Here is a 17,067-nt window from a genome sequence, read left to right as displayed (position 1 = left end):
GAGAGAGAGAGAGAGAGAGAGAGAGAGGAGGGGGGAGGGAGAAAGAACACATAACAAAGGCTTGGTGGCCAGTCAGCCTATACACCTATGTGATGGCTAGCCTTCTAACCTGACTTCAGTGCCTGGGAATCCAATTTAAGGGTGAAGTGAAACCTCTTAAGTGGAAAGGAAGTTATGTCAGTGGTACATGGCCTGAAGGGGGATACTGGTAACCCTTGCATTCCCAGTACCACCCTGAAGTGAGCAACTTTGATTAACCACACACTCTGCTCTTCACAGAGCCCACCCACTATGGACCAAAAGTATGTAACGCATGAGCAAAATAAACTTAATTCAATCTGCTCATCAGAGCAGTAACAGAGCCTCTAACACGCTGTGTCACCTGAAACATGCCTTAGCTCTACAGGGCACATTTTTCTAGCACTGCAATCTGCCTGTAACCAAATGAGTCATTTCTAAGTATGCTTTGTTGGCCTTTTCTTTCCCTTCCTCCTCCTCCTCCCTCTTCCTCCTCCTCCTCTCCTCCTCTTCCTCCTCCCTCTTCCTCCTTCTTCCTCCTCTTCCTCCTCCCTCTTCCTCCTTCCTCCTCCTCCTCCCCTCCTCCTCCTCCTCCTCCTCCTCCTCCTCCTCCTTCTCCTTCTCCTTCTCCTTCTCCTTCTTCTTCTTTATAAGAAAATGGAGTAAAGTCATGGAGGCATTGACCCACAGAATATGAATTCTGCATCCCTCTCTCAGTGGCAAGGTTTTGAATGTTTACAAATAATAACGAGAGCATTGGTGCCTTCTATAATCAAGTACGAATGTCTAGTCTAGGATAGCTGCTTTGTTTCACCTGGGAACCACAGCAGGTGAACATTTGGATCAGATGTTTTCCTGAGAAGATTCAGGGTTTGGCCACTGTAATTGGGCTTGGGGTTGATAAAGGGACTTTTTTTTTTCTCATTAGCTTTTTTTTCTTCCTTTAAAGTCTTATATAGCTCAGGCTAACCTCAAATTCACATGTAGTGGATGATGTCCTTAACTTCTGATCCTTCTGCCTCTGCCTCTCAAGTGCTTGCATTATAGGCATGACATACCATCATGCCTAGCTTGTGCAATGCCAAGAATCAAACACAGGACCTTGTGTATACCAGGCAAACAGAGTGAGCTACATCCCCAGCCTTGCTTTTGTTTCTTTCCTTAAAAAATAAATAAATATATAAGACAAGTGGGTTCAGAGTGACTTATTTTGCTCCCCAGACCTTGGGAATATCATCTTCTTTCTGAGGCCTTTAGTCCAGTATGAAAGGAAGTTGGAGGGAACTGGTTGATTGTATTAAATGTGACTTGAAGGACTCTAATGTGCAGCCAGAGATGGCTCCCATAGGGCTAGATGTTCTTCAGCATCATCCATATTTGTTCTATGCCTGATGGTAGCAATAGAAGTCACTGAGAATTAACATGGAGATTGTGGATGTGGTGACCTCCCCGGGAGATAAAGACCATCTCAATGTGTAGGAGCAGCTGGTATGTTAGAATGTTAGTGGGAATGACCATTCGTGCCATTTCCTCCTCTTCCACCTCATAAAAGAAATGCTAAAAATAAAAGAAATGAGCTGGGGGATGGTCCAGATCAGCAAAGTATTTGCACTGAGACCTGAGTTCTATCTCCAGCACTCACACAAACATGCTGGGCACAGGCCTATGACACGGCTAGCCTCCTCTGACCTCCATAAACAGGCTGTGACATACACACACACACCACACATATACACACTGCACACACACTCACATGCATATGCACATGCCACACCTCCCCCCCCCTCTCTCACACACACACACACAGAGAGAGAGAGGAGAGAGAGAGAGAGAGAGAGAGAGAGAGAGAGAGAGAGAGAGAGAGAGAGAGAGAGAGAGCACTGACAATCAAAAGTATTACATGTGCTCAGAGTAAAGCCGTGGAAGGGAAACACAGTTAAGAGTGTCTGGAAAAGAGAAGAAGCTCACATTCAAATGGCTTTGATTTCTCTCCAAACTTCCCTGCCTAGGAAATTTACTGCTTTTGACAAATTGAAGTGAAGGAAAAATTGTCACTTCCACTTACAGCCAAAAATACTTCAGATGGCTAACTAGAAATACCCTGCACACATGAACCCTGGCTGCTGCCCCGAGTCTGCCTAGCCAATGGACTCAGAGCTTTCTCTGGAATAGGATCAATTCCCAGAGACGAATCATGTCTTCTGTATTGCCACCTCCCAAAGTAAATAGGAAACAACAAATGAATGAAAAGTGCCCTGGGTGACCAATGACTTCTCAGCTTGTGTGTGTGTATGTTTGTGTGGTGTACAGAACACTGAGACTGTGATATCCTAGGGATGGAGAAGAAGACAGGGAATAGGAATGCTATTAAACTAGAGTATCTACATCCCAAACTCAGGTATTTCTGGCTGTGGAGTGGAGCCCAATGATGGAGTGAGGACTGGTTTTTGTTAGCTATCTACAGATGGGTAGACAAACAGGATGTAGCTTCTTCTCCATAAGTACAGCATTCAGCAGTGAGGTTTAAGTGCTGATGTGTGCTAGAACACCGAGGAGCCTTGAAACAATGCTAAAGAAATGAGCCAAACACAGAAGGTCACATGGTGGATGAATTCTATTTATACAAAAATACCCCAAACAGAGAGAAAGAGAACCTAGTGGGTGCTAAGGACCTGGAAAGGGGCCACAATGGGGTTCAGAACATGTTACTTCAAAATATGGCACCTTAGTATTGGAGGAAACATCAGGAAGAGGGAGGTCACTTGAACCTCCTCATGCAATTATAACCTGAAGATCTTTAAGTGGCATATGCCCAAAGGAAAGAAATGCCACACAAGGAACTGGGAGGGCTGTTAGCAAAATGCTTGCTGCACAAGACTGAGGACCTTATTTTGATACCCAGGACCCATGAAAAAAAAAGTCAGTTGCATGTAATTCCAAAGTTGGATGGCCGGGACAGGAGGATCCAGGAGGATCCCTGGGACTGGCTACTTAGCCAGCTGGTCTAGGTCAGTGAAAGACCCTGTCACACACAAAAATCAAGGGGGACAGTGTTTGAGGAATAACAGCAAAGACTGACCTCTGACCTCCACACGGTCCAATGAAACTTATACCAACTTAAAAAGTCTTAAATGCTTAAACACCTGGAATATTTTTTTATGGGGAAATGGTCTCACTCAGACAATCACCCTCCTATTTCAACCTCCAACATGCTGGAACTGCTCAGCTCACAAAAAGTTGGCATTTTGCAGGGAAGGTCAGCTGTGTCTCCAGTACAAAACCTTTTGAGTATCAATATCACAATTTGCATTGAATATTTCATACCCAATGTGAATCATAATAAACACAGAAGTACACTAAAAATATTGTATAAAATGACCTGGTCGTGTGTTTCGCTATATATGAAACATAAATGAATTTAGTGTCGAGGCTTGGGCCCCATTGCCAGGACATCTCATTACGCATATGCAAATATATGCAAACATTCCAGAATCAACGATCAAAAATACTTCTGGTCACAGATGTTTCAGACAAGGAGCATTGAACTGCAATGTTCCTTTTCTCTGGGTTGATCATCATTTGTTATTGGAGTGTCTGAGTCATGAAAGTAACAATAGGATAGAATCTTTTCCTGCCCTGTAGGCTCAAGGGGAGAAACTATGTAATCCCACCAGAATTAACTTCAGGGAAGAACAAATGTATTAGAATGAGACAACTAATGTTTGTCTCACTCAACGTATTGCACTAAATGGCAATACATTGTAAACTTTAAGATCTGGGGATCTAGCTCAGTTGGAGTGCTTGCCTAACTTGTGCAAAGCCAGGGGTTCAGTTCCAGCACCGTAAAAACCATGAGTGGTAGCACACACTGTAATCTTAGCACTTGAAAGTAGAGGCAGGATTAGGTGTTCAAGTTACAAGTTAGCCTGAGACCCTGCCTCAAGAGAGGAAAAAAAACCTTGAAAACCAGTATTAGAGTCACCCAGGAAACATACCCTGGGCATGCCTGTGAAGCGTTACCTATATTAGGTTAACAGAAGTGGGGAAATCTGTCTCAAGTATGGGCAGAGCCATCCCATGAGCTGGCGTCCTGGGCTGAATAGAGAAGAAAGTGTGGTGAGCAGAGCGTCCATCACTACCTGCTTTCTGACTGGACACAGCTCGACCAGCGCCCACCTCAAGTGGCTGCTGTCTTGATGTGCTCACCATGATGGACTGTGCCCTCAAAGTGCCAGCTGGAATAAGTCCTTCCTTCCTTCCTTAAGTTGCCTTTGTCAGGTATTAATTATATCACAGCAACAGGAAAAGCTACTGGGTCACCGGTCATGATCGACCTTGTGAATCACGCCCCCATTTATTAGGAGATTTATCTCAGCAGAGATGAATGAACTAGCTTAGTCTTCCCTCCCATGAGCCTCTGGGAAATAACCAAGGCAGAACTGATCCCTAGGGCACTGGGCTGCCTAGCTCCTAGTACCTGGACAGTTCTGCTGGACTGGTTTGCACTAGTTTTAACACCAGGATGAGCACCATCCAAAGAGGATGACGGTGGGAGGGTCCTGCCTCAATGCACGGCGACAGAGGAGGGACACCTTAGCTCATCCTGGCACTCTGGGTGTGGCAAGAACCAAATGGAAATAATTTCAGCACCTTTGCTCCTTGTCAAAATGATGGTTCCTTTTAAGAGCTAAAGGTAGCTAGATGGTGGTGGCACACATCTTTAATCCCAGCACTTGGGAGACAGATCTCTGTGAATTCGAGGCCAGCCTGGTCTATAGAGCTAGTTCCAGGACAGATACCAAGGGACAGAGAAACCCTGTCTCAAAAAACAAACAAACAAGAACAAGAGCTAAAAGTGCTTCACCCCTGGAGTGAGGCCTGGTCTCACTTCCAGCTATCTTCCTTTCCATCTCAATCTGGAAGCTCATTACAGACTGTTTATGGAATTCAGATGTTGAAACCAAAACCCCAATATGATGGAGTAAATATGGTTTTGTGGGAAACAATGAGGTCTAGAGGGTAGAGCCTTTATGAATAGAATCAGTGAGTTCCAGGCCAGTTTAGTCTACACAGAGAGTTTCAGGCTAATCAGGGCTGCGGAGTGAGAACTTGTCTGAAAAACATAGACAATACTTAGAAAGCTGGGGTGAAAAGAATTCTGTCACTTAAATTTACTCATGTCTGAGACCCACATTAGCATACATACACACTCATCATGAACACACACATATACATTCACACGCATACATAAACACCACACTCGCACATGAACATATACACTCACCAACACCTTTAACATTTCGAAGACAAAGATCCCTTCTCCCAGTCTACACACAGTTTAGCATAATCATACAATTATGGTTGTATGTATATTTTTCCAGTGTAACTTTTTGTGTATAATTTTATTTGCAGCCCATTGTGCCCACCCCCCCCCCCATTCTGTCCTTTACGTCACTCCCAGCCCCCTGGTATTCAACAGCTGTTCTCTGTTGAATCATGTTACCGTGACTGGTAGATGGTCAGGGTCCCCCACAGGCCCAGTCTGACTGAGGGCTTGTCCTCCAGGCTGCAATACTGAGAAGTCCTGTGGAGCCTTCTAGAGGTGGGGGCTAGCAAGAAGTCATTGGGGGTACACGTCTTTAGGAGACTGTGGTACATGTCTGTCTGTCTGTCTGTCTGTCTGTCTGTCTGTCTCTCCCTCTCTTATGTATATGTATATATATGATATATATATATATATATATATATATTTTACATACGCACACATAAACAGGCACACACATACATACCTGTTGACTCTCCAGAGACCAAACTAACTAATAGAACCAACCAATTTTGGCTTTTGAATCTCCAAAGTTATGAACTGAATACTCCTTTTCTCTTCACAAGCTCCCTACCTCAGGGCTCTGTTGTTACAATGCAAAGCTGATTAATTTTTTCTCCATAAAATCATGCACACACAAATATATGCACACAAATATAATATGCATAGGTATATAGACACTATATATGCAGGGGCAGGGTGAGAAAGGGAAACAGAAATATGAATTCTGGCTCCTGTCACAGACATGTCCTCCAGGAACAACTTGGGGACCACTTGTCCTTACTAACAGTTGCATGGCATTTCATAGTGGATAAACAATAACTTCTAGACATCTCTGCTTCTGTCCAGCGAAGGGTCTTTGTAGTGTTTCTAGTTCCAGTGGACAGACTCCTATAGCTTCTCTTCAGAATGTATAAATGTCTCCGTATTTAATAAAGGTTAGCATCAGTAAGGTTGCTGGGTCAAAATATATGACATAGGGGTGTGTGTGTGTGTGTGTGTGTGTGTGTGTGTGTGTGTGTGTGTGTGTGTCTATAGGAGCAGGTGAATATGAACAAGGGTGAAGAGGCCAGAGGTTGATGTCCTCTATCCTCTCCCATCTTATATTTTGAGACAGGTTTTCTCACTGAAACTGCAACTCGCTGACTTGGATTGCCTGGCTAGGGAACACCAGGAGTCCTCCCATGTCCAGCTCCCTAGGGCTGGGATTACAGAAGCACACTGATGCACCGCACTTATTCTCATGCGATTATGGAGGTGCTTTACTGCCATCCCCACGGCCCCTATATGAATATGTTGAGTAGTTATCCGATTAATTTCCAAAAAGACGGCAACATGCCACAATCCTACCAGCACGTCCCCGTTCCCTGCATGAATCTGAATGCCTTTTGAATGGACCAATATGATTCACTTGATCCTAGCCAAAAGGCCAAGAAGCAATGGATCAGATGCTAAATGTGGTTTTGGCTTTTCGTGTGTGTGTGTGTGTGTGTGTGTGTGTGTGTGTGTTTGAGACTCTAAAGAAGCTGTGGTTATGAGCAGTGTGCCACCTGTGGTTGTATCTAAGAACTGGGGATCTTGGTACCTGTGGGGAGCCTACCCCAGTCTCTACCCACAGTTATATTCTCAATGTAACTGGTTCCCAACAACAGTGCCATTCCAGATTTTAAAACCTCACTTCTTGCAAAAAGGAAGTAAGAATATTGATCTAAGCACAGCCTCTGGAACAAATGATGTCAAGCAGATGGATAGCCAATGCAGACTAATCAAGACTCTGACTTTCAACGCCATAGCATTGAAGGTTTACAAAATACATTTGCACCTAGGCCTTCTGGGTTACCAGCCTCCCCAGCCAGTGACCATTGACTGAATAAGAAGGGTCCAAGTGCTGGACAATGTGGTGAGCACTGGACAGTCAACTCCACCCACCTAGCAGGCATTTCTTTATATCAGCTTTTGCATGTGTGACAGCAGTTCCCTACACACACGTGTATGCACGTGTGACAGCAGTTCTCTGCACACACGTGTGTGCATGTGTGACAGCAGTTCCCTACACACACGTGTGTGCATGTGTGACAACAGTTTCCTACATACACGTGTGTGCATGTGTGACAGCAGTTCCCTACACACACGTGTGTGCATGTGTGACAACAGTTCCCTACACACATGTGTGTGCACGTGTGGCAGCATTTCCCTATGCATACACGTGTGTGCATGTGTGACAGCAATTCTCTGCACACACATGTGTGCATGTGTGACAGCAGTTCCCTAAGCACACATGTGTGTGCATGTGTGACAGCAGTTTCCTACACACACGTATGTGCATGTGTGACAGCAGTTTCCTACACACACGTGTGCCTGTGTGACAACAGTTCCCTAAGCACATATGTGTGTGCGTGTGTGACATCAGTTCTCTGCACACACATGTGTGCGTGTGTGGCAGCAGTTTTCTAAGCACACATATGTGTGCGTGTGTGACAACAGTTCCCTAAGCACATATGTGTGTGCGTGTGTGACAGAAGTTTCCTAAGCACTGTCCACCTTGTCTTTTGAAGACAGAATATCTTACTGCCTGTGGCTTGCCAAGTAGGCTAAGTTAGCTGGCCATGGAGTCTCAGAGATCTTCCTGTGTACACTCCTCAACACTGAGTTAATAAGAGTGCATGCCACCAAAGCCGTCATTTTTATGTCGGACCTGGGGATTGAATTTGGGCTCTCATGCTTCCACAGCAAGCATTTTCCTGACTGAGCCATCTCTTCAGCTTGGCACACACACCCCTCCCTTTAAACCATGAAGTGGGTGCTGTGTGCACATGTAGGGGTCAGAGAACAACCTATGGGAGCCAGTTCTGGAGACCAAACACAGGTCTTCGGGCTGGATGGTAAGTGCCTTTATCCACTGAGCCTTCCTCCTACCTCTGATGCCTCTTAATAAGCTGACTGACCCTTAACACCTTTCAGTAGCATAGACACGGATATGTCAAACACCGTGCTTACTGACACTGCCCAGTTTAGTCCTCAGGGGACTGTGCCCACTTTACAGATTAGAAAAATGAGATTTAAGGATGTGAGGTGCATTGCCTAAGAGTCTAGCTGCTAAGAAGCCGCAGAGTGAAAGAAGGGAACACAGGCAGAGAATTCTAGGGCGGAGCCTGGGCTTTTTCTACTCTGTGTCTCTGAAGTTAGTGCACATTAGGCGTTCAACCTGTCCAGCAAGTGTGTTAGCCTCTACAGGGACTCTCACAAGCAGTGTTCTGAAGTTTCCAAACCACATGTGCATGGAGGAAACACATGACTGCCATAAGGGAGCCACGTGGAATAGCACATAAACCAATATATCGTTAAGCCAGGAAAAAAAAAAGCAAACCCCTAAGCTAGTGCATGGCCTCCAGCTTTTGAAATCACCTTCCCCTGCCTTGAGCAGGTGGCTTACCTGAGATGCCCTCCCTTCAAACTGGCAGTTAACCTGAAATGCCCTTTTCACCTCTTTTCACTTCTAAAAACTGAGTAGTTCACAGGCCCAATGCAAACATCCTTATTTGCTGTCTGCCTGGAGTCCCTCTGTGAGCTCAGTCTCCTCTTACTCCCTCTGTGTTCCCATGGAGCAAAGGTCTTTTTAACTTCATCCCCTCTCCCCACATGTGTATGCTTTCTGAGGCTCCAGGCTGTGTCTTGCTTTATTTCCAATCTCAGTTGCCCCTTCAGTAGGCCAGGAATACCAGACCTCCCTGGAAAGAGACACTTGGAGTCAGAGAAGCCTAGAACCAGGTTAGGCTCCACCAATGACCTTCGGCAGACCAGCCATAATGATGCACACCCTTGTTCCCAGCACTCAGGAGGCAGAGACAGGCAGTTCTCTGTGAGTTTGAGGCCAGCCTGGTCTACAGAGTAAGTTCCAGGACAGTCAGACCTATATAGTCTTTAAAAACTAAATAACACACGCCTTTAATCCCAGCACTCGGGAGGCAGAGGCAGGCGGATCTCTGAGTTCGAGGCCAGCCTGGTCTACAAGAGCTAGTTCCAGGACAGGCTCTAGAAACTATAGGGAAACCCTGTCTCAAAAAAAACAACAAAAAAAAAAATACAAAACAAACTAAATAACACGTATTAAAAAGTTCTTCTGCAACTTCCCTTTTCTCTCTATCCCTCAGTTACCCCAAGCACAGAATGGGAATTACAACTCTGCCTATGGCACAGAATTGCCATGAGAAGTGAATGGTCTTGAGCTGACTCTCAGCAACTGTATATTATTAACAACCATTTAATAACCATTCAGATAGCAAGGGTTGGGCGTGGTGGCGCATGCCTTTACCCCAGCAGGTGGATCTCTGAGTTTGAGGCCAGCCTGATCTACGGAGTCAGTTCCAGGACAGTCAGAGCTATACAGAGAAACCCTGTCTTGTAAAACACACACCAATAATAAACACCCCTGACATTTCCTCCTTCATGTAACACATAGAAAGTAAACATAAAACATGAGCCATCAGTTACAATGGTGATAGCTCATGCCTATAATTTTGATAGTCAGGAAGCTGAGGCAGAAGGACCATTAAGAGTTTGAGGCCAGCCCCCCACCACACACACAAAAAAACAAAACAAATTCTTTAATACCAGCATCTCTATAACTCCAACCTCTGCTTCTACAGTTTCTACAACTCGACCTTGCTGCCTGCCAGCTGAGGGTAGCTTCACTCAGTGCTCATTCTCCCAAAACTGGCCATGCTGTCTCTGTCCTTGTCAACCCTTCAAACTCTTCCCCCATTTGCTAAGAATGGCTGTCATCAGGAAGGAAGAAGCACCCTGTCATTGCTGCTCAAGCACTATTGTGGGGATTACAGCTTGCCCCACTGTGGTCCTACTCTCCCCCAATAGCCAGTGTAGCATTTCAAAACAAAGGCCATCCTGTGTTTGTCCCTGCAGGGGTTAGCAAGATGACTCAGTGGGTAAAGGGCCTGCTGTCAAAACTGACCACCCTAGGACCCACGTAGTGGAAGGAAGGAATGGGCTGCTCTTCTCTGACCTTCGCATGCCCTTTCCACACACAGAATAAATAAGTATATTAATACATGGAAAAGCATGGCCCAGCAACATGTCTTACCATGGTAGTCAGCTTCAGACTTTTTAAAAACTGTAACCACAGGTCATATCTGGCCTGCCTCCTTCCTGACTAAGCACCACCTTGCCCTGACTCACTGGGTCCCAGCTGCTAAGCTCAGCCACCTGCCTCTTCCTGGAATATTCTTGTCTTTGCATCCAGAGTTTGGATCCCTTGCTATTTGCATGTCAAAATGTCAAAACATTCAACAAACAGTCACTTCCTGATGACCAGGTGAGCAGGGCCCCTCTCTGACAATTCCCAGAAAACATGTATCATGGCTGGCACGCCGTTTAGACATTATCTGACACCCTCATCCCTAACCCTGACATCCCCTAAATATGGGAGGGCCTTTGCCTTGCCCAGTGCTGTGCCCTTCATGAACACTGCCAGGAGTGGTGGCACGTACCTCTAACGGCAGCACTTTCATGGTGCAGGCAGAAGAATCAGGAGCACGAGGGTATCTTTGGCTTTGTGGTGAGTGGAAGCTAGCCTGGGGTACATGAGGTCCTGACTCTAGAGTACAACAAAAAGTGAACACATTATTTTTATACTAAGAAGGAAAATGCAGCCTTCTGGTGGTGGTGGCGTACGCCTTTAATCCCAGCACTTGGGAGGCAGAAGCAGGAGGATCTCTGTGAGTTGAAGGCTAGACTGGTCTATAAGAGCTAGTTCCAGGACAGGCTCCACAGAGAAACCCTGTCTCAAAAACACAAAAGAAAAAAGCCAAAACAAACAAAAACAAAAAAGAAGGAAAAATGTTAAAAATAAAGTAAGAAATAATACAATTATCCTTCCTACCTAGAAAGTCAAGGGAAATGAGTCAAACCTTCCCCCCAACAATGTGTCACACAGAGAGGCAGCAAAGTCACATTACTTCAAGCTCTGCATTGTTGATTAACAGAGTTGCTGGTCAGTTTATGATTAGATCGCTAGTTGCTTCACATCCCTGGACTTGTAAAGAACAGTCATCTTCCAGGGGCTTCTGGAAAAATTGCTGCCTGGGCTGGTGACTTTACCACAGCTTCTCCTACCCTGATGCCCTTGGCACACCCTACCCCCCCCCATACACAGGACCATCTTTCCTCATCCCTCCCCCAGTCCTGACCATCCTTTAGGGCACACTCAGATTTGCCAAGACGTGACCCTGACAACAGGCCACTGTGCTCTTTGAGAGCCCCAAGCTTTCTCAAAGGCACTGTGTCTTCGTGTCTTCCTTAATTACTTACAGTGGTGGGAAAGCAACATTTTTGTAGACCTTGCTACAGTAAAATGTCACTATGAATTTTCCAGCTGAGTTATTAAAAAAAAAAACCCTCACTGCTCACAGGAAAATGCCATCAAAGATGGGTGGGAGATAGAGTAGAGACAGAAGGAGCTCAACTTTGAGGCTAGCCTGGGCTACCTGGTAAAAATTAAGGAGGGAAAGGGTTAACGGAAGCAATTTCTTAGAATGTCTCAAGTGAGAAAATACTAGATGATTTTCTAGCATTCATGATGCCCCAGTTCAATCCCCAGAACTAAAAAGGAGCACGAAGTAGGGCACTGAAAAAGTGTCTGTCTAGCTCGTCGGCGGTGGCCATGCCTTTAATCCCAGCAGCAGGAGGCAGAGGCGCGCAGAGCTCTGGGAGTTTGAGGCCAGCCTGGTATACAGAGCAAGTTCCAGGACAGCTATGGCTGTTACACAGAGAAGCCCTGTCTCAAAAAACAAAACAAAACAAAGTGTCTTTTTGTACACACTTCTGTGAAGAAGGTAGTATAGACACCGTCATCATCCACACAGCTTTCCAATGATCTCACATACAAGGGGCTTCTACTTGGCTGCTGTAACAACAGCCATTCGGCATTGACCTGGGGCTTGTAGCACACAAGGTTGTGGATTAAGTGACCTCATTCTGTCCTTCAAGAGAGAGCCCAAACATCTGTTACTATGATTCTTCCCATTTTAAAGTGTTTATTTTATTTCTTTGTGTGTACACTTATGAGGGTGACTGTATAGTTCAGGAGACAGTGTCAGGTCTCCTAGAGCTGGAGGTACAGATGGTTATGAGCCACCCAGTGTGGTTGCTGGGAACTAAACTTGGGTCAAGGGCTCTTAACTACTGAGTCATCTCTTCAGCCCATTTATTCCTATTTTACAGATAAAGCAAACAGTAATATAGCTTCAACTATATGCCCATGGTAACAGAGCTGGAAAGGACAGGGTTAGTTTGAACTTACTTCACCTGACTTCAAACTCCTGTTTTGCCATTCTAGTTATTTGCTTTTGACAGGGCTAGCCTCAAACACTCTTTGTAGCCAAGGAAGAGCCTGAAGTCCAGGTCCTCCTGCCTCTCCACCTAAGGCTTAGATGACAGGCATGGACCCTCACACCGCTTCTGTTCTATGTGACTATAGTACATCACATGTCTTCATCTAAAAACTGGACCTGGAGCTGCACCAGGTGGTACATGCCTGAGAGGGTTCCAAGTTCTTACCTGAACTACAGTGTAGGGGTTCAAGGCCCAGATGACTTTAAAATATGGCTCAGTGATAGAGCACTTGTCTAGCGTTCATGGGGCCTTGTGTTCAGGCTCCAGTACCACAAATAAGAATGATAGTAAATTAAGTAAATGCTGCAGTTGAGGGTTGGGGTGCAGCTCAGTTGGCAGAGCACTTGCCTAGCATGCACAAAGTCGCAGGTCTGAGTCCTATCAATGCAAACCCAGGCATGATGGTACACACCCATAAACTTGGGAGTAGAAGCAGGAAGATCAGAAGGTCAAGCCAGTAAGGACTCGTGACACTGGGCCTAATGATCCGCATTTGAATGATATCTACATAATAGAAGGACAGAACTGACTTCTGCAAATTGTCTTTGACATCTACATGTATGCCATAGTGTTTGAATGCACACATACACACACACACACACACACACACACAATATGTAATAACATAACAAGGTCATCTTTGGCTATATAGCCGGTTCAAGGCCAGCCTGGACTACATGAGACCTTGTGTGTAAATAAGTCAGAGTACATAAATATTTAAATATTCTATCTGAAATGAAAGGAAGCAGTTAATACAATCTCAGCTAAGAGCAACCAAGTCTACCATCATTCTCCTTTTTTCGGTTCTTTAGAAAAATCTTTAAATGCATGCAGAAGTGAGGCAGAATCTTCTTAATGGGATCTTTCTTCCTTCAACAAGTCAGGTATTACAGCACCGGTTTGCAGTAGTTTGGCCATAGCCCCAGCGTTACTAATTTCCACACTTCATTAATAAATAAATAGAGGCCCAAACCTATGGGATAGCTCTGTAGATTACTTGGAAGTTGAGAAGACATTTACGCACAAACAAAAATCCCCAAATGCCTGATTGTAAACAGGAATCAAAATACCAAAACTTGCCAAATTCAAGTTTCTAAAGTGAGCCTCTGGATCCCTGCTTTGAGAAGATTCCAGATGTGAACAGCTTAAAGAGCTAGGGGACAGGATTGGGGCTCTGTGCCAATGCACCCAAGAAAAATGATCTGCTATTGAACCAGGAAACAAGTCTCAGAAACTTGGATGGTTTGGAACAAAAAGGATCAGGGAATCTCAGAAGAACAAAAATTTCAGGGACTTAGATGGCATAAATTAAATTCTTACCTCAATTTCCCTATATGCTTAAATTTTGTTTTCCCCAATGAAAAGGCAAGAAAATTCAAAGCTGTAAGGGAAGATCTAGGAAGGAGTCTGGCATGCTGGATGGCACACACCTGCAGCCCAACACTTGGGGGGAGAGGCAGGAGAATTCAAGGTCATCCTTGGCTACAGAGTTTGAGGCCAGGCTGGGTCATATGAGACCTTGGGGGAATAGTAAGGGGATAGTGGGGAGATAGTGGGGGGATAGTGGGGGGATAGTGGGGGATAGTGGGGTGTGTGCTGTTAGAGAACTGATCAATATTTCAGCTTGCTTTTCATTTTATTTTTGAAACAGGGTCTTACTTTGTAGCCCTGGCTGGCCTGGAACTTGCTATGTAGACCTGGTTGGCCTGGAACTCACAGATCTGCCTAATATTGCAGTTTTAACCCAGAGTCTTCCTTTATGCAGTTTCATGGAAAGGATGAAAGGAGTTCCCTCTACAGATGGAGGACGAGCTATTGAAACATAACTGTGTCCTGAGATCTCCCCTGAGCGTTGCATGCACCATCTTTAGTATTCATGACAAAGCCATATGGTATATAATATTATCCCCACCTTCAAAAGACAGACTAGAGTGAGGACAGAATGCCCTGGTCACATTGTCAGCCAAAAAGCCCGAGTCAAACCTGAGATTCCTCAACTGTGGCTGGCTTCTACTCTATGGGGACCCAGTGTTATTTCTAGCACTGTGGATTACAGGGACCAACAGGGCCACTATCTGCTTGTGAAATCATTAACCATCTTTGAAACAGAACAGGAAGGTTCCTGACACTATGAAAGCGGTAAACCTTCACCACAAATGTATGGAGTTCAGCCAGCTGGATCTGAATCCTGCTCCTATCATTTCTGTTTGTGTCACCTAGAAAGTCCCAGCCTTCTCATGCAAGGGGTGTCACAAGGCCACACGAAGTGGTGACAGTGACGAGATGAAACGCTGTGTCTGAGATCTCAGGGTATGGAGATCTAACAATAAAAGACACCTATTAGTGGCATTATTTTGAGCTTGTAAAACAGACCTGCAGCCTTGAGATTACCTCAAAATGCCAAAGCCAAAGAGTTAGAGAGGATGAAGCAGAAGAATGGACCCGGGTCTTAAAAGGAGAAAGAAAATGAAAGGAGAGAGGTTGGAAGGATTATAACACTCACCATAACTTGAGATCCAAATACAATATAGCTAAGTTATTGAGTCCACAGTTACAAGTATGAAGAAAATAACCACATGTGCATGCTCATGTACACACACACACACACACACTTTCTCCCTAGTGAAGATGGGAAGGAGAGTATTTATAATACTTTAAGTACATGTAACTCAGCCACTCGTGCTGGGAAATGTCACTGAGCCTGGAGACCCTGCCTCAGAGCGGGCAGCTGCAGGTCCTCTAGAAGACAAGAGGGCTTTCTCCAGCCTGGCAGACTACATACACCAGGGCTGCTGAGCAAGCCATACCAGAGCAGGAGGTGGGAAATCCTTAGAGTTGCAAAGACATCAGTGACCCTAGACTTTCCAGACAGCCTCCACACTTTGCAGCTTTAAGTATCATATCCAACAAATTGAAAGCAAAAGTCTTGAATATATTTAGCAATGTCTGTTGATACCAAACACCACAGAGAGAATCGGCAAGTGCAGAGATCTGTTTCAAAGCCGGCAGCTGGGGCTGAACACAAACCAAATCGGATCATCAAGTCAAGGACCAGAAGAGTGGGGTGTGCACAGGGCTGACCTTGCCCTTGCTTGCCCTTTCACCTCTCCTCTGACCCAGGAGGGGTGGGAAGATGCTGGGATTTAAGCTATGCCTTGAACCTCAAGGCAGGAAAGCAAGCAGACACTCCCCCATCTCCAGTACGTGGTCGCTTCCCAAGCTGGCCCTTGGCTCCTGCGACCTCAAGCATTTCAACGCCTTAATATCCTCCATTCTGAGCCCAGGAAAGACTATCCTTCGCAACAGCAGCCTCCGGCTTCGGGATCTGAGATTCCCTGATCGGCCCAGGCTCTTCCTGGCTTAGCTGCCTTGTGATTTCCTGAGGAGCCTCCCAGTGCAGCCCAGCCCTGGAGGGTCCCCTCTTTTGTTTGTAAGGAGAACATCGCTGCTGTGCAACACTGGAAGCCGGGCTGTGGGGGCGCTTCCCCTGTCAGCTCACCCACGTTCCCCTCACCCCCGCACTAGGAGTCACCAGCTCCAGCACACGGGTCCCCATTGTCCCCACCCATTCCTTGCCCAAACACTTACTTCCCAGTCGCTCTGCTTTCCATGCTGTCTCCTCCACCGCCCCATAACGCCTCAGAGGCTTCTCAGCTTCCAGATGGACAGATAGAGATTGCTTTAATTCCATTGCTAATCCTCGTGAGTAGTCAAGGGATCCGCTTTCACTCCATCCTTGCTGAAGGCTGCAGGGAGGAAGGCGGCTCTGGTTAGCAGCGTTTTAAGGGGCCCGGTGTTCCCGAGGAAGCAGCTCCATCTCTTCAACTGCCAGCACCCTAAAGAGCCCAACTGGTACCCAGGATGGGGGAGGGATGCATAACACATGCGCAATGGAAGCTGGAGGGGGGAGGTTTGGGGGCTGGGTATGGAGAAAGAGGGACAGATGATAAACTCTCTAGAACAACAAAAACAAAAACAACTAAAATAAAATCATCTGCAGAGGAAGCAAGAATAAGATACCTGCCCATATTGGAGCCAGTGAAGAGGCTTTGCGTGAATGGATCTAGCTATTGTGTGAGGCTTGGGATCTGTCAGAGGGCTGGTAGGTTTCAAGTGTGACTGGTGAGTCAGACTGTATCTGTAGATGATATGGCCTTTGTGAAGGATGTGGACCCCAGCTCGAGAGATCTGTGTTGTTCGCATTTATGTGCATGAATTTTCTGTGTTGTTGCGTTGTTGTTTTTGTGCATGATTCACATATAAAGAAGAGCAGCAGACACCCACCGTGTGTGTATGTGTGTATACTTGTGTGTATGTGT

General features: G+C 45.7%; 1 protein-coding gene across 1 annotated transcript in view; it reads right to left on the bottom strand.

Moving 5' to 3' along the window:
* Bmerb1 (bMERB domain containing 1) overlaps positions 1-16,444 on the bottom strand; it is a 103,586-nt gene extending 87,142 nt beyond the window's left edge. Inside the window, exon 1 of the mRNA XM_038328247.1 lies at positions 16,337-16,444. Coding sequence (XP_038184175.1) covers positions 16,337-16,439 — 103 coding nt within the window. The 5' untranslated portion in view covers positions 16,440-16,444. The remainder of the gene's footprint in view (positions 1-16,336) is intronic.
* Between the last annotated feature and the right edge of the window lie 623 nt (positions 16,445-17,067).

The sequence above is a fragment of the Arvicola amphibius genome, chromosome 4 (assembly GCF_903992535.2).
Source record: "Arvicola amphibius chromosome 4, mArvAmp1.2, whole genome shotgun sequence".
In the NCBI taxonomy this organism is placed as follows: Eukaryota; Metazoa; Chordata; class Mammalia; order Rodentia; family Cricetidae; genus Arvicola; species Arvicola amphibius.
This window is presented reverse-complemented; position numbering and strand designations above follow the sequence as displayed.